Source organism: Lagenorhynchus albirostris, chromosome 2 (genome assembly GCF_949774975.1).
Source record: "Lagenorhynchus albirostris chromosome 2, mLagAlb1.1, whole genome shotgun sequence".
In the NCBI taxonomy this organism is placed as follows: Eukaryota; Metazoa; Chordata; class Mammalia; order Artiodactyla; family Delphinidae; genus Lagenorhynchus; species Lagenorhynchus albirostris.
The window spans coordinates 181,390,167-181,414,489 of record NC_083096.1 but is presented as its reverse complement, the minus strand read 5'-3'; the positions used below and the strand labels follow the sequence as shown (position 1 = coordinate 181,414,489).

Genomic DNA, 24,323 nt, shown 5'->3' with positions numbered 1-24,323 from the left:
ACTGGTGTACCTATGTTAATAAAGTGGAATTTAGGGCAGAAAAGCATTATTATAGATAAAGAGAGACATTTCATAATGATAAAATACTCAATTCAATAGTTCTACATCTGTACGTGCCTAAAAACATGGCCTCAAAATACAGAAAGGAAAAATTGGCAAAACTAACAAAGAATAGACACATCCACAATCATAGTGGGAAGTCTTAATACACTTAATTAACTGATTGAATAAACAAAGAATCACTTGATGATCTCAATAACACACCTAACAGTCTTGACCTAATTGAGGTCACAGTGGGTTTGCCAGTAGATTAGATACAGTAGGAGAGACCTAGGAGATTGAAAATAACAAATATTGAAAATGAAATACAGAATAAAATGAAATATGAAATAAATAGGACACTGCACCCAATAACTGTTATACATGCTTTTTATATACACATGGAACATTTATAAAAATTGCTGATCTATAAAGGAAGTGTTGACAGATTTCAAAAGATTTAAATCAGAGCATCAGACTTATTACAAAGATAGGTTTACTATTTGAAAAATCAATCAGTAGAAATCACTGAGTTAATAGGGTAAAGCAGAAAAATAATGTGATAATGTCAATCGATGTAAAAATTGCCTTTGGTAAAATTCAGCATCTGTTCAAAATGAAATCCCTTAAGACATTATGAGTAAAAGGTAAATTCCTTAATTTGATAGAGATTACTTAGAAAAGTCCTATAGCAGACATCATGTTTAATGGTGAAGTGTTGAAAGTTTTCCTCCTGAGACTGGGAATAGAAATAAGTTATTTTCGGGCTTCCCTGGTGGCGCAGTGGTTGAGAGCCCGCCTGCCGGTGCAGGGGACACGGGTTCGTGCCCTGGTTTGGGAAGGTCCCACATGCTGCGGAGCGGCTGGGCCTGTGAGCCGTGGCCGCTGAGCCTGCACGTCCGGAGTCTGTGCTCCGCAACGGGACAGGCCACAGCAGTGAGAGCCCTGTGTACCGCAAAAAAAAAAAAAAAAAAAAGTTATTTTCACCATTACCACTACTTTATTATTTTATTTAGAGACCCTACCTAGTTCAATATGACAAGAAAAATAAAAGGTACAAGGACCAGAAAGGAATGAATAGAACTGTTTTTGTAGATGACATGATTGTGTATGTAGAAAAAAAAATCTCCTTGTAACTTATTGTAATTAATAAATAAGGTTGCAAGATTCAAAGTAACTCTGGACACAATTGCAGTTTTGTGTATCAACAACAAATAGAAAGTGAAATAAAAATATCATTTGTAGTAACATACACAGTCAGATTTTTCAGAATAAATGTAAAGAAATGTAAGGCATCTATACAGGGAAAAAATAAACACTGAGAGAAGTTAAAGGTCTAAATCAATAGATGGATATACCATGTTAATGGATTAGAAGAATCAGTGTTGTAAGATGCTGATTCTTCCCAAATTCAACTATGCCTTCAGTATAGTACTAATCAGAATGCCAGCAGATGTTTTCTTGATGGAGTTGACAAACTGATGTTAACATAGGAGTGCAGACAGCAGGGATGGCCAAAATAATTTTGAAGAACAACAAACTGAGCAGACTTACTATACTGGGTAGCAAGACTTACTGTAAAGCTATAGTCATTAAAATAATATGGTTTTAGTAAAAGGCTAGACAAGTTGACCAACCAAGCAAAATAGTCCAGACACAGATCCATTCGTATCTGGACACCTGATTTATCGCACAGGAGGCTCTGTAGGATGACAGAGAAAGAACAGTCTTTTCAATAAATGTGTTTAGTTAGTTAGATACTCATGTAGGGAGGGGGAAAGAAATGCGACCCTTACACTACACACATTAATTCCAAATCTGTATCAGTCTGGATCAAAGCAGGAGAAAAAAAAAACAGAGTAAATTGAAGGAAAATGTTTAATATGAACATTTTATGTTTTTGCGGTACGCGGGCCTCTCACTGTTGTGGCCTCTCCCGTTGTGGAGCACAGGCTCTGGACGCGCAGGCTCAGCAGCCATGGCTCAGGGGCCCAGGCGCTCCGCGGCATGTGGGATCTTCCCGGACCGGGGCACGAACACTCGTCCCCTGCATCGGCAGGCAGACTCTCAACCACTGCGCTACCAGGGAAGCCCTAATATGAACATTTAAAATCGGGTTGTTTGTTCTTTTGATGTTGAGTTGTATGAGCTGTTTATATATTTGGGGTATTAATCCCTTATCAGTCATATTACTTGCAAATATTTTTTCCCACTCAGTAGGTTGTCTTTTCGTTTTGCTGATATAAAACATAATTTTTTTTTTTTCTTTTTTTTTTTTTTTTGTGGTACGCGGGCCTCTCACTGTTGTGGCCGCTCCCGCTGCAGAGCACAGGCTCTGGACGCGCAGGCTCAGCGGCCGTGGCTCACGAGCCCAGCTGCTCCGCGGCATGTGGGATCTTCCCGGACCGGGGCATGAACCCGGGTCCCCTGCATCGGCAGGCGGACTCTCAACCACTGCGCCACCAGGGAAGCCCAAAACATAATTTTTAAAGAAATGAACATTTTTCACCATAACAGGGAATGGAAGTAATGAGGGATAGGCTCATAAAAAGTGAAGAGAACTCTAAAGGATATAAGAATAGCAGACGTACAGTGTAGCTGCATCCTCTAGAGCTGAGGCAGAGCCCCCAAGGAAGAGTCCCACCCTGCCCAGGGCTGAGACCCAGGCCTCGTCCCCAGGGCAGGCTGTGATGTGAGGCTTACTGCAAGGCGGAGAAGTCGTGGTGGTGGCACACTGGTGGAACTTGATGGAAAGCCGCCCTCTGGAACTTGCCATAGGCCACTCTCCTGTGCCGGAGGAAGGTGCCTCGTGGGGAGACGTCTCACTGGAGGCGCCCTGGGGGAAGCTGCGGGGGGTGCTGGGCTGTGTGTGCTGCCATCTCCAGAGGCCTGGGAGGTGGCCCGCACGGCAGGAGCTGAGCGAAGGGGATGCTGCGCATGTGGCTGAAGACGCCTGGGCTGTAGGAGGATGCTGTGGAGGAACACACCTAAGGAAGGTCATCTGGAGGGAGGGCTCTGTGTAACAGGGTGTCGAGGTGGTAGCAGTTGTTTCCTCTCCTCAGGAGTAGGGTTATGGCGTCCCTAACCCCTGTATTCGTGCAGCATTTATTTAATAAATGTTAAACATTCTCTCTGTGCCAGACAGCGTATTTGTCACCAGATACATAAGAGAGGACAAAATAGACGTTGAACTCGCTTTTGCCAAGTCTGTGGTCTAGTAGGACCGCCAGCCATTCAGTTGGTCAGTTGAGCTCCTTTTTTCAGACACAGTTCCAGTCCCTGGGGACGTATAGCGTGGTCATCAAGACACAGTTTGCCTTTAAAGGGAAATGGCCATTAAGCAGATAATTGTAAGAATAAGTATGTATTTACAAAATGAAGGTTGTGAAAGGTTGTTCAAGAGCAGAGGACCTAATATAGATCAGAAACCAGGGAAAGACTCCCAGGAAGTGAACTTCTTGTGACGGGAGGGACGGGAGGGTTAGAGAGATCAGTGGTCAGGGAGGGGAGTGTTGTGGACAGAGGCAGGCTTGCGGGAAGGCTCTCCGGGGTGAAGAGACTGGCGCGTCTGAAGGAGTGGGAGAGGCAGGGTGGCTGGAGGGCAGGGTGCGCTGAGGGTGGCAGAGGGCAGACAACAGCGGCTCTGTGCCTTCGCCTCCGAGAGGAGCCGGGCTGGAGGCTGGGCCGGCGTCTAGAGCAGGTTGGTAGGTGTGAGCGACCTGTGCTGGGAGGGAGAGACCACAGAGAGGAGAGGAGGCCATCATTAACCCAACAAATACACGAGTGTCTCTGTGCCAGGCAGTTTCTAAACTCCTGGAATAGAAAAAACAAAAAAAAAGCCTGTCTGCAGGGAGCTTAATTTCTAAAGGGGAGGATAAAAATAAAATGAGTTGCCAAGTGCATTGTAGGAAAAAAAGTCTATTTACCCGCTTCAGATGCCAGTCGCAAGTCCAGGTTGTCACCTGTGCTGCTGACCGGAGGTTCCATGACCCCCTCCCTTGGGTTCAATTAATTTGCTAGAGTCACTCACAGAACTCAGGGAAGTACTTACTTACTACCACTTTATTAAAGGGCAGAGATGAACACCCAGATGAAGAGATACATAGGCCGAGGTCTTGGGAGGGTCCTGAGTGCAGGAGTGTCTGTCCCTGTGGAGTTGGGGTGTGTCACTCTCCCAGTGTGGATGTGTTCATATCGACAATCTGGAAGCTTTCTGAATCTGGTGCTATTGGGGCTTTATGGAGGCTTCCTCTTGATCAATTATTAATTCCCTTTCCAGCCTTTCTCCCTCTCTGAAGAATGGGGGGCGGGGCTGAAAATTCCAAGCTTCTTTTTGTGGCTTGGTCTTTCTGGCGACCAGCCCCCACCCAGAGCCGTGCTGGAGGGCCCCCTCTCCTGCCTCCACCCCCCCCCCCCCAACAGGTGGCCTCACTAGAACAAAAGATGCTCTTAGTGCTTTTATCACTTTGAATTTACAAGGGTTTCAGGAGCCCTGTGTCAGGGACAGGTCAAAGACCAAATATGGGAACAAAAGATGTTCTTAACACTTAGGAAATTACCAGGGTTTTAGGAGTTCTCTGCCAGGAACTGGGCCTAGAGACCAGTATATACTCACTATTATCCCACACTGAGGGACCCAAAGGAGATTAGTTGTAGATGAAGATTTATTGTAGGGAAGGTCTGCATGTTGTAGGGATATTAGTACTGATATCCCCAATTCAAATTGCAATTATATTTTCTTTGAAAGGATTTAATTATCCAATTATATTTGGAATTCTTTGAGTTAGCTTTGTTTCATGGCATTAATTTTGTCCACTCTTTGTTTCTCAGTTGTATTAATATAATTTACAGATCTACTCATCCTTCCAGGCATTACCCAATTGAGAGGTGACTGTTTTTAGTAATTTTAAAATCAAATCAAATTGGAATTATATATTGATTTATATATTGAAGTTCTTTTCCAGCCTGTCTTGCTTTAAGCATTATACTGCCTTACGGTGGTGTGTGTGTGTATGTATGTGTGTGTATATGTATGTATATGTATGTGTGTGTGGTGTGTGTGTGTATGGTATGTGTGTGTGTCACTCCCCTCCACGGGCCCCCCCCCCACAAGGAATCACAGATACCTCTTCTCTGTTTTTCTCCCAATGCCAAAATCTGTTGTGGTCATCTTGCATGCCAGTGCATATGTGTGGAGGTGGATGTACATAACTTGCAGAGCATGGAGTTTCTATAAAAATTGTTAACCAGTCCCTTATTGCTTACCCAGTATTCCGCACACCTCTCCAGTTATTTTCTTAGGGCCTGCCGACATAGCTGCTCACCAAAGAGCACAAGCATTTGCCATATTCCCTCTAGAGAGGCACTGATCGGTACTCTCAGTAGCTGAATATGAGAATGTTCGGCTCCCTAAACTCTAACCAACACTAGGGATTATCAGTTTTTTAAATCTTTCTTAGTCCAGTGGGTGAAAAAATTATGTCTTTTTAAAAAATTTTTTTTTGCGGTATGTGGGCCTCTCACTGTTGTGGCCTCTCCCGTTGTGGAGCACAGGCTCCGGACGCGCAGGCTCAGCGGCCATGGCTCACAGGCCCGGCCCCTTTGCGGCATGTGGGATCTTCCCGGACCGGGGCACGACCCTGCGTCCCCTGCATCGGCAGGCGGACTCTCAACCACTGCACCACCAGGGAAGCCCTATGTCTTCTTTTAATTTGCATTTCTTTGTGTGCTCCTGAGATTTAACATGTTTTATGTTTTGGCCACGTGTGTTACTTTTTTGAATTGTCTGTTCATTCTTTTGTTCTTTTTTCTCGTAGATTCTTCACCCTTTTTATTTCTGATTTCTATGTATTTTTCTTAAAAAAGTGTGTATGTATAATTTTTTCCTGGCTAGAAACCTATATTTCAGTCTTTTTTTTTTAAACAGTTCTTTTTTTTAGATGTTGGAGGTAGGAGTTTATTAATTAATTAATTAATTTTTGCTGTGTTGGGTCTTCGTTTCTGTGCAAGGGCTTTCTCTAGTTGTGGCAAGCGGGGGCCACTCTTCATCGCGGTGCACGGGCCTCTCACTATCGCGGCCTCTCTTGTTGCGGAGCACAGGCTCTAGAGCGCAGGTTCAGTACTAGTGGCTCACGGGCCTAGTTGCTCTGCGGCATGTGGGATCCTCCCAGACCAGGGCTCGAACCCGTGTCCCCTGCATTAGCAGGCAGATTCTCAACCAGTGCGCCACCAGGGAAGCCCTATATTTCAGTCTTAATTGTCTTCGTTGCGTCCTCATGTCGGTCCTGTGAGTCACGCCTTCAAACTTTGACTCTTTCTGGCCTTGACAGCATACCTAAGAAAGGTTTCCTTACCCCAGTTATTAATTATTCTCCCTGGATTTTCTTCTTTGTTTTGAATTTTTATCCTTAGATGTTTAATACACATAGACATTTTGTATATATTGGCAGAGTGAGGTAGAGCTTCTTATTTCTTTTTTCTCCCCAAATAGATGCTTATTATTGAATCATTGATCCTTTCCTACTGATTTGAAATGTTGCCTTTACCTTGTGCTAAATTTCCACAAATACACGGTTTTGTATCTGGATGCTCTCTGTTCATTGATCTGCTTATCTTATGCTTGCATCAAGTACCACATTGTTCTTTCCTTTCTCTTTTTTTGTCCCTTACACATTGATTTAGTTTTTGTTGATCTGACTTAGTGTGAAGAGAAAATTGTTGCTCCTATTCTATCCTTAAAGATCTAGCAGAAGTGAGGTGTGGCTTTGTAGTAGAGGTTCATTTGTTTCTCTAAGTTGAGGTGACAATCTTTCTTTCTTTTTTTTTTTTTCCTTTTGGCAGCAGAAGTTGTGGGTTGATGAAGAAAACTAATTTAAAGCAGCTTTTCTTGCCACTGAAAATAGAATTGAAATAATCTGTAATTTTCATTTCTTTAGCCATTGTTTCTCAGCTTTTCTCACATCTTAGAACACATCAAAAATAAAAGTATTTATAAGGCATATGGGATTAATGGATGAGTACTCTTGAGATCAGAGACCGCTGGTCCGGGGTGTGGGTGGCCCAGGCCCCCTTGCAGAGCATGAGGGGATCAACATCTGTGACTTGTGTGTGTTGTGATACGCATCATTAGGGACGTGTTTGGAAAGTGCTGATCTAGGTTAAAGTATCCAGCTTCAAATATTTTTCATTGTAAATCATTATAGCTTGATATGAATTTAACATTCTGAGACTCAGACTTCTTTTTAAAAAGTTTTAATTGTGCTAAGACGTATATAACGTAAAATTTACCATCTTAACCATTTTAAAGTATACAGTTCCTTGGCATTAAATAAATTCACACTGTTGTGCAACTAACTCCCTGTTCCCTTCTCCCTCCAGCCCTGGCAGACACCTTGCTACTTCCTGTCTCTCTGAATGTGATAACTCTAAGTGCCTCATATAAGTGGGATTGTACAGCGTTTGTCTTTTTGTGACTGGCTTATTTCTCTTAGCATAATGTCCTCAAGATTCATCCACATGTCAGTTCCTTCCTTTTTAAAGGCTGAATAATATTTCATTATGTATATACCACACTGTTTATCCATTCATCCATCGATAGATGCCTAGGTTGTCTCCGCCTTTAGGTGTTGTGAGTAATGTTGCTGTGACCATGGGCGTGCAAACCTGAGAGCCAGACTTCTTGTAAGAGTTAGTTTTTCCTCATTTTTTCACCTCTTGGTCAGCTATTCCAGTCTGAATTTAATTCCCATTCTTCTTCTGAAAGCTCTTTCATAGATCACTAGTGATCTCAGAATTGTTAAAGATAAGGAGCATTTTCCAGGGCTTACTTGATTTCTCAGACATATTCACACAGGTTGACCGTGCTTTTCCCTTGGCCTCTGGGTTGGCATATGCACCCCTGGGTTCTTCTCCCCCATGTTGGATGTTCCATCTTGCTCTCTTCTACCAGCACCTAAGGTGGGATTTCCTCAGGGCTTGAGGCTAGACCTTCTTCTTGTGTGACTGGTAAACGTGGATATTTCTCAGGAAGCAGCCGAGGCCCTTCACCTCCTGATACCCACTTTTGCTCTCAGTGACCCTGCCCATTCCCATAGTTTCAGCCTGCCGAGGGCTCCTGCATTTGTTTTGAGCTCAGCTCTCTCTGCCGAGGGCCCCACCAGAGCTGCCCACCTGGTATCTGATTCCTCCAGTGCAGGATCTTGTCCTGTTTCATGTGTCTGAAATGAGCTTGTGGTCTTCCCGTCTGTCTCTCCTGTCTCAATAAAGGGCACCTCCCAGGTGCTTAAGTCAGACCAGGGGGCCAGTTTTAAGATAAACTTTTACATTTAGAGTAGTTTTAGATTTACAGGAAAGTTGCAAGAATATTACAGAGTTCCTGTGTACCACACACCCAGTGTCCCCTAATAACATTAGGGTGGTACGTTCATCCCAGCCAGTAACCAGTACTGATATAGGATTATAAGCTAAACTCCACACATTCTTCATATTTCCTTAGTTTTCCCCTGATGTCCTTTTCTGCTCCAGGAGGCCACCTGACATTTAGTCATCATGTGTCCTCAGGCTCCTCTGGACTGTGACAGTTTCTCAGACTTCCCTTGTTTTTGGTGACCTTGACAGATCAGGTATTTGTTGATGTCCTTCAGTTTGGGTTCGTATGCTGTTTTGCTTGTGATTAGGCTGGGATTATGGGTTTTGGGAAGGAAGACCTTGAAGGTGCAGAGCCCTTCTCGTCTCATCTTATCAGGGGTGCCTGCTATCAACAAGACTTCTCACTGTGATGCTCTTAACCTCCATCACCTGGCTGAGGCAGTGCTTATCAGTTTTCTCCAATCTAGAGTTACTATTTTTTTCCTCTCAGAGGTCATTTTTTCTTTTTTCGTTACAGCACAACTTATATATTTCAAATGGACAAAAAGTTAGTATCATTTACAGTATCTTAAGATAAACTGCCTTTGAATGGGAGCTTCCTTTTCAGTACTTTGAGGTCTACAGGACGTATCTAGAAAATTTACTACCGTGGAAAACGAAGACTGCTTAAATCGAATGGGGGGTAGGGGAGGGCCTGTGGTTTTTCTTTTCGATTAATTGCTGTAACACTGTCCATCAGGAGGCTGAGGGAGTTTCATATTTTCTTTAGACATCATTAGGAGCCGAAGCTCTTGCAGGACAACTTTGAGGCTATATGAATTCTGCCATTATGCTAGCACTGGTATGGCTCTTGGTATGCTAGCACTGATATCACCACTCCGTTAGAACTATTAACTCCATTCATACTAATTTTTGTTACAGATCTTACACAGGGGGGTGCTTCTGGGTATTTAGGTCCACATTCTATTTTAAGGCTGTATATTCGGTTTTCATAAATTGTCCGAGCCTGTGGTGGCTGCCATCTTGCATCGCTGTCGCTCCTCTGAGGTCATTTTTGACACCTCCTTCATCTTTTATGTATTGAATCCAAGACTACTAGCTCTATTTCCAAATAAATTTCCAGTCTAAATCACTCTTTACAGCCACCTCTCCAGTCCAGGCCACAATTACCTGTGCCCAGACGGCTTCTAGAGATCTCCTGGCCCCTGTCCCTACTTGCACCCTTGCCCCCTCCCAACCCAGTCTCCACCCAGATGCCAGAGTGGTTTTTTAAAAATGCCAGTTGGATTATGGTACCCCATTTCTCAATCCCTTGAATAATTTTCCATCGTATACTTAAGATACCGTCCAACTTCTCAACATGGTCCTCAAGGCCTGTGTAATCTTGTCTGTCACCCCTCCGGCCTCCTGCCTGGCCTCTCTCCCCTTGTTCTCTGTTCTCCCCCCGAGTTCCTTCTACACTCATGTTCTTCCTCCCACGTTGCCTTTTACGTGTCGTTTTTTCTTCTTCTTAGAATATGGTCCCTCTCCACCATGTCATCTTCCAGATCTCAGCTAAACATTATTTCCCCAGGGAAAATTGCCTGACCCCCCTAGCAGAATTGATGAGGTACCCTTACTGTGTATTTCCGTAGCATCCTGCACTCTGCTCATGGTGCTTGAAATGACTTGTTCTGTGTCTGAATCCTCGCCTCAGTGGCTAAGATAGACAAAGCTGGGACGTCTTCTCTGCTGTTCATCACACGTCCCGGGCACCTGGTAACCGAGCCTGCCCCATGGTTAGGTGCTCAATATACATTTGTTGAACGAATGAGTTTGTCTTTAAGTTAAATTAGTGAGTAGAACTGCAGAGTGGAAAATCATTACTCTTCCTTTTTTTGTGTGCAAGTTCTTGAATTTATATCTGTGGTTCCCCTGATTGAAGTCCCACATGTATCCTTCTAAATTCATTGTGTAAGGGGCGGTGGGATAGGTACGGTAGTGTATGTAGAAGAGTACATTCCCCTCTGCTGCCCCTGAGGACCTTACTATTCATTCATTGCCTTATTCCCCAAACATGATTGGGAACCTCAGTGTGCAGAGCCCTGTGCAGAGCATGGACATGGGAGGCTGTCAGGGTTGGCGGAACACCTTCCATACCTGTCAGGGCCAGAGCCTTGGAGTAGGACAGACCTGGACAGATGGAGTTTCAATTCTAGCTCTGACATTTTTAAGATTTATGTCTTGAACCTTAACCGTTGCTCATCTGAAAAAATGGGGATAGCAGTATCCCTCTTGTAAACCTTGGAAAGAATCAGATAAGCAAAAGAATGCAAGATGATCAGCATCATAATAGTAATCACAGAGCCAGTGTTTATTGCTTTTTTTTAAAAAACATCTTTATTGGAGTAAATTGCTTTACATTGTTGTGTTAGTTGCTGCTGTATAGCAAAGTGAATCAGCTATATGTATACATATATCCCCACATCCCCTCCCTCTTGTGTCTCCCTCCCACCCTCCCTATCCCACCCCTCTAGGTGGTCACAAAGCACCAAGCTGATCTCCCTGTGCTAGGCGGCTGCTTCCCACTAGCTATCTATTTTACATTTGGTAGTGTGTATATGTCAGTGCCACTCTCTCACTTCGTCCCTTCCTCCTCCCCACGTCCTCAGTTCCATTCTTTACATCTGCGTCTTTATTCCTGTCCTGCCCCTAGGTTCATCAGAACCATTTTTTCTTTCTTTTTTTTTTTTAGATTCCATATATATGTGTTAGCATACGGTATTTGTCTTTCTCTTTCTGACTTACTTCACTCTGTGTGACAGACTCTAGGTCCATCCACCTCACTACAGATAACTCAATTTCGTTTGTTTTTATGGCTGAGTAATATTCCATTGTATATATTTGCCACATCTTTATGTTTATTGCTTTTTAAGTCCTAAGCACCATGCTACTCAGTTTATATTACTTATTTTCATTAATACTCATAGCAACCCTATAAGGTAGGGGTGTTGTTATCTTCATGTTATAAATGAAGAAAATGTGACTTAGTTAAAAAAACTAAATAATTTGTCCAAGGTGATAGAAGTAGTAAGTGGTAGAGCTATTACTGGAACCTAGAATTGGTTCTGATTGGAAAAGAACTCCCTGTATCTTATATAGCTACCCTATCTTTCAGTATAGCTTTATTCTTTGGGGTTTTAGAGACTTTTGAGGCATCCATTGGCATTTAAAAACTTAAGGGCCACCTTAAGCTGATAGCAGCTGGAATTTGTTTCTTTACCCTTTGGCAGTTCTGACATCTGTGCCTGGATGTCTGCAGGAGGCGGGTGTGTGTGGAGACTGGAGGATGGGGTGGACCCACCTGGGCAGTTTTTCTTTTCTCTTCTTTAAAGTAAATAAATAAATAAAACATTAAATATTTTTGTAAATAAATAAAATTATTTTTGGCTGCTTTGGGTCTTCATTGCTGCGCACAGGCTTTCTCTAGTTGTGGTGAGGGGGGCTACTCTTTGTTGTGGTGCGCGGGCTTCTCATTGCGGTGGCTTCTCTTGTTGCGGAGCATGGGCTCTAGGCGCGGGCTTCAGTAGTTGTGGCTCGAGGGTTCTAGGCGTGTGGGCTTAAGTAGTTGTGGTGTGTGGGCTCAGTAGTTGTAGCTCGTGGGTTCTAGAGCACAGGCTCAGTAGTTGTGGTGCATGGGCTTAGTTGCTCCGTGGCATGTGGGATCTTCCTGGACCAGAGCTTGAACCCGTGTCCTCTGCATTGGCAGGTGGATTCTTAACCACTGTGCCACCAGGGAAGTCCTGGGCAGTTTTTCTTAAAGTGAGGATTGTGGACTGTTCTAGTCAGACTCACCTGGGGTTTTACTAATGCAGATTGTTTAGCTCCTCTTTTGATGTACTAAACTGTAATCTCTTAGGGGAAGGACTTGAGAACTATTTTTACAAATGACTTGGTTTAAATAGGGGATTCTTATTCATCTGAAGCTTGAGAATCAATGACTAGAGGAAGTGGGAAATGTTGGAGTCTAATCGTTCTGACTGTCACTGTAGGAAGCCAGTAGAGCAATTAAAGTAAGCACTGCGTTGTAGGTTAGTAAACTTAAAAACAGGTCATGTAGAAATAAAGTCAGCAGTGGGTGGGTCTGTTTCGCTTTTGTTTTATTTCTTATAAATTTGTGTTTGGGGAAATTTGGCATGTATTGTATTATTTTTTTTCCCTAGTGGGGATAGTACCTGAAAGGAACGGGTCTCAGTTGTGGTAGAGTTGACATAATATAAATGCTAAATCTGAGGAAGAAATTTAAGAATATTTGGTGAATTTGCATATCATTTGCAAAGCTAGGAGTGTGTCTAAAGCTGATTTTTCAAGTCTCTTAGAGAAACTGTCATACTGTGCCTTGATTTTCAGTTTAGAAACTATGGTAATTTCAGGTTTGCGGCTAATATGAAAGCTAGTAATCAGTATCAAACGTTTTAAATTTATAATATTTATGTATTTATGCATTTATTTTATTTTATTAAATTTTTAAAAAATATATATACATACACACTTAAAAATTTTTTTTCCAGTTTCTTTGCCCAGTTTTTATTTATTTATTTTTATCTATACAGCTTTATTGGAGTATAATTGCTTTACAATGTTGTGTCACTTTCTGCTGTACAACAGTGAATCAGCTGTATGCATACATATATCCCCATATCCCCTCCCTCTTGAGCCTCCCTCCCACCCCTCTAGGTCGTCACAAAGCACTGAGCTGATCTCCCTGTGCTATATGCATTTATTTTAAACAGTGAGATTACTTTTATTATTTCACCTAAGAAGACCAGAACCAGGTGGTTCCAGAATTGGTTGGCTCGGTGGCTTGGAAGGTGGCTCCCACTGTCTCCCCTGTGACTCTTGGCTTCTTCTGCATGGTGGCCACAGCATGGCTGTGTGGTTTAAGGTGTGCAGGGAGAGGGCAAAGTCCCTGCCTTTTGACCGCCCCCCATTCTTTAAAAAATTTTTTTTAAACTAAAAATACTTGATTAATCCAAAAGAAGGCAGAAGGGAAGAGCAAAGGAACAAAGAACACAGGAAATAAATAGAAAACAGTAGGATGGTTCACTAAAACCCAACCATATCTGATTAAAAGGTGGGAGATTGACAGACAAGATTTAAGAGAGCAGGACCCTTTAATTCTTCTTGAACTTTGTTCTGGGATGCAACTAAGTTACTTTTAAGCAGTTTGAACCTTTAAGGTTTTGCTTTGTTAGGTGGGTCTGCAGTAGTGCTCAGTCTAAGGCTAATTTTTTCTCCACTCCTGAGGCCTTCTACACAGTGCTTGAGTACTCTGCCCAATGCTTGGTGAATTTAGAGTTTTTCAGTCTCTGACCCCATTCTTAAATAGCTTTTTTGAGGTATAATTGGCGTATAATAAATTGCACATACTTTTGAGAAGTGTGCACATGCACACACCCCATGGCCATCACCATTCCACCAGAATGAGTGTATCCATCACTCTTAAGAGTTCCCTTGTGCTCATGGCAGCCCCTTCCTCCCACTTGCTTTCTCCTTTTGTGAAATCTTTGAAGCTATTAGGGAAAAAATTATATTGTTGAGGATAAAGTCCTAGGTAGAAAGGTATTTAACTTGTAGTTTTAGCTTTTGTTTTCTTTTTGAGGATTGTGGTGGAAATAATATGATGATTGATTGTAGGTGTATGTTGCTGTATCATTTATAAAATGTTTTGAGAAACAGGCACATATTTTAGAACAGACTATCTTTGAGAAGCTTGACAGAGGAAATATATTTTCAGAAAGGTTGAAAAAAATGGTAGAGATGGTGTCTGTTGTGGGAAGGGAGTCAGGGACGGGGTACCTCTTGCTGGCTGTGCTGCCCTGGGCCCCACTTGGAGGAGCCACAAACATGGAGACCAAATGCTTTTATTTTCTTGGTTTTTCAGCCAGGCAGTATTTCTAATATGCTGAAGAAACTAACAAATTCTAACATGAAAGGGTAAAAGAAATATAGTCCCCACTTAACAGAAGGATATACTTAGCTCAAGTGCATTTTATTCTAGTGAATTACCTGTTTTATTGAGTGACGTTTTGGTGATTTATTTATTTATGTTTATAGATTAAAATTTTTTTCTGCCTCATCACTATAATAAACTTTTGGCTGGACATTTCTCCCTTTACTCTCTGAATACACTTGATGAGATTAGTTTCTGCTGCAGAGAGCATTATATTGTTGAGTTAATAGCCATTTTGTAAAGAATTAGTAAAATATATAGGACTATTTTAATGGGTTTCTTCAGCTGTCTCGTAGCTTCTCTGACTCTCTGAATTTTCTTGGCTCTTTATTTTTTATTTCTTTCTGGTTCTTCTATGTGTTTTGAAAGTAATTTGCTTGAGGTGAGAATGGCAGCATTTCTGTCATGATTTAACCGTATTAGAAATGACGTTCTTTGTTCTATGTCTGCTTAGTTGAGAAATGAACCAATTCTCTTTGCTTATAAATGCTGGCTGGTCCTTGGCCCAAAATAAAAAAAACCCCAAACCCAAAAACCAACAACCATAAACAAAAAACACCAAACCAAAGCAAAAAGCGCAAAAAACAACCCCCCCACAACTTAGAGTACAAATTGAGCATGTTGGAAAACATATCCCTACAAAAAGTTGTCAGGAAGTGAGAGCATAATATGGGTGAGAATTTCCCTGGCAAAGTCTTCTTTGCTAGAACTCCAGTGACTTGTTGGTCTTGTGAAAGTGAAACTTGGTGTGTCTCTTATTTCAGTAACATAACTCACCAGTGCTGTGGTACAGTTTTCTTTCCGGTTTTAGCTTGAGGGTAGGGTATACTAGTTATGCTCCTAAGGTTTTAGGAGTTAGTAGGGTTTTTGAGCATTCCCTGTTTAGTTCAGTTACTGCTTGTCATTTGAAGAGGACTCTCCTTCTCTACCCCTTGATGTAAAAGTGCTAGTTCTGCCACTTAGGATTTGTTTTGGGTTAAAGAACCCCCCTCCGCCTACACCCTGAATCTTTGCATGTATTGGTATGTATGAATCCCGTTCATTCGTAGTCCTTGAGGCACTCTGTCTGGGGCCCAGGAATGGGGCTAGTAGAATGTTCTGTTTCCTACATTTCAGCTTGGGCCAGCCCTTCGGGAAAAAGCAAAAAGCTCCTCAGGTCCCATAGCCTCTAGAATTTGGAGCAGAACTGTTGCTTCAACAGACTTCCGGTTAAGTAGGCAGGTGTCAGACTGTTTCTGTGGGAAGAAGGATGTGTGTCCCAGATACCTGCCTCCACGAAGGGGCTCTGGCCTCAGCTCTTTGTTGTTGCGGCTGAATCCGTGCTCCCCGGTTGTGCTGGCCCCTGGCTGTTTCTAGCCCTCTTATTACTTATTAAATTATATTCTAGGATCCTTGAATAGTAGGGACGTGGTAAACTCCTTCCTGGTAGCCCTTCCCTTCTTCCACCCCAAATAGCAAACACATTTGAAAACATTAGCTGAAATCCTTCATATTACAGATTTTCTTAAATCACCTAAAATGTTACCATTACTGGCACAAATTTATTCAAATTGTTGGAACTTCTAAGTGCCTAGGTGGGGAGTGTTCTGTTTGTTTTGTGTTTATTACTTAGATTATATTCATTTCCGTGAAATTATTTGTGGGAATTTCGTTGGTTGTAATGCTTTCAGGTCCTCAAAGAGCAGTTCCTTCTATTTGGGGATCACATCATGTTGGCATAGGCTGGTGTGTGCAACTTTTGGCAGGGCTTAAGCTAGTAGAAAATTTGGGCTAACACATTTTTTTTCTGAGTCGGTGAATTTTAGAAATGATTTAGAATTTCGAGAAGCATCTATAAGTATTCTCCTCTTGTTGTCCAGAAGTTTTTTAATAAATACATGTGTTTTGATAATGAAGGGGTACATATATTTGATCTGAATATACTTTTTCTCATTTTTAATAGGAAATATTTTAATAAAACAAAACTTGGCTAATGGTATACTTGCTGGCTTCTTGCGTTTTCTTACAAACGTGCTAAAGTGGTCTGAATAACAGTTACTAAAACAACATATGCCTTGTTTTGATGGGGTATCGATTCCTTCTATAGTGTTCAAAATTGCTTGCATGCCTCCCAGCAACAAATACGTATGTGACAGACTTTACATGAGATGAGCATCCCAGATAAATGAAATGCTAGTTTACTTTTGAGTAGCTCTGGAACTTAAAAAGAAAGTCGTTTTTTAGAAATGTGGCCTTGAGGCGCTAACACACTTGTGTCTAGTGCATGAAGCTCTGCAAGTTATTTTTTAACAAAACCTAATCGGGGGAACAAAATCTTTATAGAGTTTATTTATTGATTGCTCTAAGCCACCAGAAAGAGTATTATGTTCCTCTTAATAAAATCCTTTGGGGCAGTTGTCTATATTTTAATATGGAAGTATTTGGGGAATTTGATTTTATCAGGGTGAACTCAAATGTTAGATATTGTAAGATTGAAACTAAGCTAGGAGACTGGAAGAACGAATGGTACTTACAGTTCTTTTTGGCTAGTGGTGCTCTCGTTTACCCTCGTAGATGGAGAGGCGTTATTTCTATTGTTGCCTGTCCAGCAACAAGTAAGGAATTTGGATCCTGAAATCAGGACAGTGTAGCCTGCTCAAGTTTAGTTTCAGAGATGAGACTAAAGATCACTAATAGTAGTCATTTTATTTACTAGTGAAAGGAATATGGAAATTATTTACTGTAACTCCTAATCGTTATGCTTGCTGTTGCCGCAAAGTTAATAAGTATGTTTGTCATGATATCCGTGGTGGCCACATGATGCAAAACAAAACCTTAGCCCTTTCTGTCCTTTTAAGGTTTATTAATGTCCTTTTTGGTTTGTTAATGAGGGAGATGAGTAAATAATAACAGGAAATTGAGGCCTAAACTGTCATATACTCTTTTTCTGTTGTTAAGATATTGCTGATGTCAAGCTTCTATTAATTCTGTGTAATTCCAGTGGAGACAGCAAGTTATTTTGCTTAAAATGTCGTCCCCCCCCCCCCCCCGCACCAACCCCGTCCCGCAGTGGGAGTTGAATGTGAGAACAGATCTTAATAGATGTACACAGTTTATTTTATCATGTATCACTTTATTGCTGTCTTCTAGAACATTGTTATACTAAATGTTCCAATAATGGAAATTTTATGCAGCTACTTCAAATGAAACAAATTTGCAAAAACTCAATTTTGGAACTCATTCCTTGAGGAGAGGAAAAAAACTCACCACGCTGTGACCAAATTAGATTTCTGATATGTTGGCAACTTAACAAACACTGTCATTTCCAGAAAACAGGGTGTGGGGTCCAGTGGAATTGTCAGCACTTCTTAGTCACTTATAATGGGGGATATTTGGGGTTTTAATATGATTGAATGGTTAAATTTTTACAAAAAGGTAATTAAAATTTGGTGTTGTACCTAAATAAAAATGGCTCTACACGGAATCAGGAATGACTGTGTTCAATTACAGGGGAGTCTTCTTTTCAAGAACTTGATTTTAAATTCTCGGAGATATTAGTTTTACTTACTGGAGCTCCTTTGTTTTGCAGAGATCATGATGCAGCCGTCCTTTTGGATTTCTTTTTAATAATGTGTGACCCTTCACCTTTGATCCCCTGACCTGCATTACCTTGGTAACCATTTCATTTTTTAATTTAATTTCATTTTTTGATTTTGGTGTACAAGCTGTAACATTTCATCTCTCAAAGTGTAACACGCTGATTTCCTCAAATAGAGATACCCCTTTGAGCGATAAATTTGCAAAATGCTGTCTTCATTTTCTGTATTAAAATTCATTTCAGTTTTAAAAATAAAGTGTAATCTGTGTTTTCATCCTTTTAAAATTTAAGTTTAATGAGTGCATTTCCCCATGCAGTATATTTCCTCTTCTATTCATGTTTTGCAGTAGCCAAATGAACTTGGTGTTCACACATAACTTGCATACACAGCGGACACCCAGAGCCCCCCCGCCCCCCCCATGCCCCTGCCCCGCCCCTTCTCACACACACCCCCTCACCACCACCACACACCCCTTCCTTTGCAGATTAACTCATCTTTCAGAAATAGTGGCAACTTGAACTTACTGGTCTCAGCTGCCACATTCTACAACCTCACATTATGTTTTATATTTTCAAGTGTTTGTGGGAGGAAAAGTTTAGCCCTTTAATTCCACGTACGGACTGGAAGATAAGAAAGTTGTCTCATTTCCAAAATTCACCTTTCCCCCTCCTTCAGTATTTTATTCTTTATTTGAGGTATAAGTTAAGAACGAGCAACATTTTTAACCTGATCAAAAGTGGCCTTTTGTCTCTGCTGAAACCTGGTCAGTCAGCTGTGATGGTCCATATACCAGATTGCTTTATGCCATATGCTGTTTCATGACTGTTTTTCAGACAATGCATTTTTAATTGTATTCCACTTTTCAAAAAATTCTTATTCAAACGCAAAAAAACTGAAATCTAAAAAATGAAACTTGAGTTAATTCTTGGAACTGACAAGATATTCCTGAGAATTCATGTTCTTTAAAAAAAAAAAAATCATGTGAAATCTCCTAGCATGGCCTGCTGAAGCACAGATTATTTTTTAAGTGTCTCATTATTTTATTCTCCAACATTTAATGCTGATGCTTTAATTGCACACAGCTGAAGCTGCTAAACGAGCACTGAAATGGATTTAAGTCCTCTCTGAGCTTTGTTGATACCTATAAAAGTTTATGTCATTCATTAGAACCACAAATTAAAATTAGCAGTAGTGAGCTGCTCAGTGGAGATTGGAACTCTTAGGAACACTTCTTCAGGCTTACTAGCTCGTCTTTGTCTGTTACACTTACATCCCTGGGAAATTGCCTTTGGCCTGTTGGGTATCTTTTCACAGAATTGCAAAATATCAGAGCTGAGAAGTATGAGTAGGTAAAACATTCCATGATTACAAAGCCAGAAAGCACATGGAATGAATGTTCCAGAAGCTAGGAGCATTTATTTATCCCTTGCATTTTAAGGTGATTTTTTTTTTTTTTTATGATAATGCTTTCAGAGTTGCATAGGAATGTATTCCGTATCCTTCTAGCACCAGAAGAAGAATGTGTAGCTTGGAGTTTATTGAACAGGCGTCGCAGGGCTGAAAGGGGCTGTGAGTGGCAGTCTTCTGCACTCCTCTTGCTTAAGCAGCCCTATACCTGCCCGACCCCTGAGGGGGAGCTAGCTGATGAGAGTCACAAGCTCCCTGTTGACAGAATCAGGGCCTCTTGACATCTCCCTGAAGGCTCCTAGGTCCTCTAGAGACAGTCAAATACTTTATTCATAAGTCCAGTAGGAGCTAAGGAGACGTTAATAGGCACCCAAGAGAAATGTTTTTATTGTGATAATTTTATTTTGCAGTTACGTCGAAGAGAGCTGGTATATGGACACATTCGTTACCTATTTTCAGTGAGCAGTGCTTATTTGGTTAGTATTTAGGAATTCTGGTGAGTTGTAAGCCACACGGATGTAGTTTCTGTGAGCATGATTCAGTGAGAAAACGCTAGACTGAGAGTCAGAAAACCTGCTTTGGACCAGCCGGGTCTCTGGATGTGCCAGGGGTATCTTGTGAGGTAGCGACACACAAAACTCAGAAACTCAAATAGCAAGACTTCAAAAGACTTCCACGTTAGGGTTGAAAACAGTGAAATCAGTTGTTCCACTTAACGTACAGGAATGTGTGGAACATTTCACTGATTCGACTTCCGTTTTATCCTGTGTGAAACGTAGATATTGTACGTCTCCTGCTTGCTTTTTAGGGTTGTTGGCAGGATAAATGAAAATGCGTGATGGACACCCTGGGAACCCAGAAGAAAGGTGCCTTTGAAAGTAAACCTCATGCGAGGGCTGTGCGCTCAGCAGCGGCAGTCTTCATGCTGAGAGGCTGCTGTAGTGCATCCTCTGGGGAGCGGCCGGGAGCGTGGGCGCTGGGGCCAGGCTGCCTCGCGTCGCATCCCACCTCGGCCCTTTGCAGGTGGTCGGATCGAGACAGTTAGCTAACCCCTCTGCCGCAGCTTCCTCCTCTTTAAAGTGGGGTTGATAATAACAGTACCTGCTCAGAGCGTCATGAAGAGTCCTAGGTGAGCTGCAGCATGTGAAGTGTGTACTTAGAACAGCGGCCGGCAGGCAGTGTGGCCGTGGCCGTGGCATCTGGGCCCGATCCTGCGCGCCAGGAGAAACCCAGGCAGCGTGGGAGCTCCCATGAAGTGGAATTTCATGAAATGGAATTTTCTACACCTTGCAGAAAACTAAACTTGAAAGAGTGTCCCTGTTAGTATTCTGCTATTGTCTTGGAGGCCCAGGCATGCTTACAGGAAGAGGCACTGGATAGTTTATGGGAATCAGGCACCTCTCAAACAATGTAAGTTCAGGTGCTGCAAGTTAAATCTGGGCTCCTAACCTTTTAGGAAGAAAAGTTTAGATAATTAAGAGCTTATTGGCCCTTTGTTGATAGGTTCTTTTGTTTTAGCTATTTTTGGCTATGGAGGCACAGGAAAGACCCGTGGGAGAGACCCCATCCTTTACTTAGTCAGCACTTACTCATTCTCTCAGCTTCAGTCAGCTGTCTAGTGAGCTTTCACAGAGTCAGAAAGCATTTATGTGTTGAGAGATTTTTACCTTGCTGTAGGAGGCTTCACTGCTTCATCCTCAGTAGAATAAGGGGGAAGAAAGTGACCGCTGTGTGTCACATTTTCCCAAGCGTTTCCACATAATTATATACATTTATCTATGAGGTCGGTGGTGTTTGTTAACCCTGTTTTGCACCTGAGAACACCGACACTCAGGTCGGTTAAATAAACTCGTGCAGGGTCACACCCCTAGTAGGTTGCAAAACTGGGACTTGAATCCAGGAGCTGCCCTTCTGGTACCTGCTGCCTTGTGCTTGCCGGCAAACCTGGCTGCACCCCTGACAGGAGATCCTGCCATTTGGTTGCAGGGGCCTCCTCTGCATGCATTTGTGTCCCTCAGCCGTCAGTGCCCCAGACTTACTTAGTGAGGCCTCCAGCACCCCACCACCCGCATCACTAGGAAGGCCCCGCCGTTCGCGTGGCGCCTGGAGGGGCTGCGTAGCAGCGGCTTCCTTGCTCTTGGCTGCACGTCCGGGATCCCTTGTACAGCTTTAAAATGTGGAGCACTGGCCCCATCCCAGACTCTGAGCTGCCTGTTCTAGCAGAGAACCATCGATCAGAGCACAAAGATGCAGGATGTTTATGTTACTCGTAAGTAAGGAAAAGCTATCACTAATCCAGAACACGGGCCAGTGCCGTTAATTCTATAGTTAGCTGCATTGTAAGCTACAGTGGGCCTTTGTGGGCCAGTGTGGTGGTGCACTCACCAGCAACCAGCAGCCATTTTGTGGGAAGAGTCCCAGCTGTCCTTTCGGTGGGATGTAGTCTTCTGGAAGTGGGCATCTGACCATCACAAAAACCAGGTTTGAGATCGCTCATGGGGCGAAATGAAGCAGTGGGCTATCTCCTTTCTCCTTCGCCTTTTCACTTTCTTTTCTCTGCCCTACTTGCGTGCATTTATTTTTTACAACCCTCCTTCCCTCTCCTCCCCAACCCTTCCCTGTCTTATCTTTCCTCTGTTTCTCTTTTTCTCCATCGTCTGCCAGATGCTTCTGAGTGTATCTGTCATCAGACTGTAAATACTTGAAATCCTGCAAGGGGCCGGGCACATCGCAGGTGTTCCTAGCAGTTGACGCGTCTCGGTATGTCCTGGGATCTTTCGGAGGTGAAGGCGCTACCCTGAGTCACCTTGAAAGTTGTCAGATTTTGTTTGTGATCATCAACCTTAAGTTGGGTGCTTTATCTTGAAAATTCAGATAATCTGGCATGACAGTTTGAGAAACGCCGTCACTAACTAGGACAGAGTGCTGGCCGACGATGGACTTGACCCCTCTAGAGGCACTGGCATCCGGCTTTTAGTGTATTTGCTGCTGAAGGTCTGAGGTCATGGGTCAGGCCCCCCATTTTGGTGACGAGGAGCCATTCCTGAGAGGGGGAGCCCTTCCCGGAGGTCCTCAGCCAGTCCAGACTTGCTGCCCGGGGAGGGGAGCAGAGCCACCGCCGGGGCATGTGGGTGCCCTGTGGCCGTGCACGGTGACCTGTGTGCCTCGGGAGATGACGGAGAAATACCCGGCCCTGATGGGTAGGCTGGTGGGTAGGAGGGGCCCCTGCGCTGAGCAGGCCCCTTGGGGGGCAGTTCTGATGGCGTTTAACCCCTCTGGAGGCGGTAGGAGACCAAGAAACATGGTCCAAGTGTGAAAAGTTATTTTTTGTCATTCTTCAGTGAAAATCTGCCCTCGCCAGCAGGGGGGCGACTGAAGGCCAAGGCGGCAGCAGGATCATTGCTCAGTCAGGAGCGAAGGGGAAGCATCTCCTGTTTGTGCTCGTTTGTGGGTGCCATCTCCCTGGGAAACCGTGGCCCTGGTTACTGTGGCACCAGGTGACATGCCTCCGAATCACAGGATTTAGACCAGACTTTCCACTTTCCACACGTGTCTCTAGGTGGGTTCAGAAATATACCGTGTGATAGACACATGTGCCCGCACAGAACGTGGATATTAGTCAGCCTGTGGTGCCGAGTTCTCCTCTCTCTTCTTACTGATCCTTTGGAGTATTTCACCCCTCTCCGCCCCTCGTTTTCCCCTGGGAGAAGCCCGAAGGACATTTCTCCTTCTTCCGTAGCAATGGGAAGAGGACTGGCAGGGAGGCTGGCAAGTTGTTGGCGGCCGTTTGACTCTGCGTTTCTCGTACCTGCTCTGGCGTGTTTTACGGCATGTGGCACAAGTGCTGGCACGTAGGAGACACCCAGCAAACGTTCACTCTCCTCTCAGCTGTCATTAGCACAGGTGATTAAGAACAGGAGCTGATAGACTTCACGTATCTGTGCAGAGATACATCTGTAATTAAAGTTTTAATTAAAGAAACACCAGACCAGGCAGATGGTTCTTATCCCCGCATCCTGTAAACTAGACAGCCATGGCTTTTTGATCTTGCAAACAAGCAAAGCAGAGGGTAGCAGCGGCGCTCCCAGAAGTGGACCAGAGGGGAGAGAGAGTCTTATTAACTAGCCATAATCTAATTTTGGTAGCACTCTGTGCGATGCCAAAGCCAGGGATAATCATCGCAGTTTGAAATGGAAATTCAATACATCAAAGTTCTGTCCCAGCCAAAGCTTTTAAGCCTCAAGTCAAGGGCATTACCAGAGCCCAGCTGGTATATCACAAGGCATGTGGTTTCGTGCTAGATCACAAAAGCTGACAAAGTGTTATTTAGGATCATCAGCTAAATACAGTATTAAATTAGCGCGCCATCATCCTGACTTTTCAGGTTCTTGCCCCCGTGTAGCAGTGCAGGACTGAGATGGGGCGGGTGCTGCCTGCCTCATGTGTGTCCTCTGTGCTGTGTCACGGTGACCTGAGTGACCAGCCAGCTGCGGAATGAAAAAACGAAACCATCACTGGGATACCAGGAAAAGACAGATCGCAGGTCTTATCATTTCTGGGAAAAAACCTGCCCCCAGTGGCCCTGGCCATTTGCTCCGCTATGTCCCTGTCAGCAGGAGGCCAGAGCCGTGCAGGCAGGGGTCAGGCAGCTCACTTTGACCTCTTGGGGTTCATCCCCTCCTTGACCCCCAATTTGTTACCCTTCCTCATAGTCTTTTACTTATCCAGGCACAGGGTTTTCTGGCATTCAGCACAGGGAGGCACTTACACACCTGCACTCTCTACTAAGGGATATAGGTGTTTTTTTTTTAAAATTTATTTTATTTATTTATTTTTGGCTGTGTTGGGTCTTTGTTGCTGCGCGCGGGCTTTCTCTAGTTGCGGCGAGCGGGGTTACTCTTCGTTGCGGCGTGCGGGCTTCTCATCGCGGTGGCTTCTCT

General features: G+C 43.2%; 1 protein-coding gene and 1 pseudogene across 5 annotated transcripts in view; one reads left to right on the top strand and one right to left on the bottom strand.

The window, feature by feature from the left end:
- Window positions 1-24,323, top strand: part of CAMTA1 (calmodulin binding transcription activator 1) — an 893,482-nt gene that overhangs the window by 71,261 nt on the left and 797,898 nt on the right. The window contains exon 4 of one of the 5 annotated variants that reach the window (XR_009539108.1): window positions 17,967-18,050. The exons of 3 other annotated variants lie outside the window; for them this stretch is intronic. Coding sequence is in view for 1 of the 2 variants with exons in the window: in XM_060141566.1 (XP_059997549.1) it covers window positions 17,967-17,975 (9 nt within the window). In the remaining variant the exon portion in view is untranslated. Of the gene's footprint in view, window positions 1-17,966; window positions 18,250-24,323 lie in introns of those variants that run through there. One more of the 5 variants, XM_060141566.1, reaches the window with a different exon arrangement.
- Window positions 9,061-10,043, bottom strand: LOC132516483 (ubiquitin-conjugating enzyme E2 variant 1-like; annotated as a pseudogene).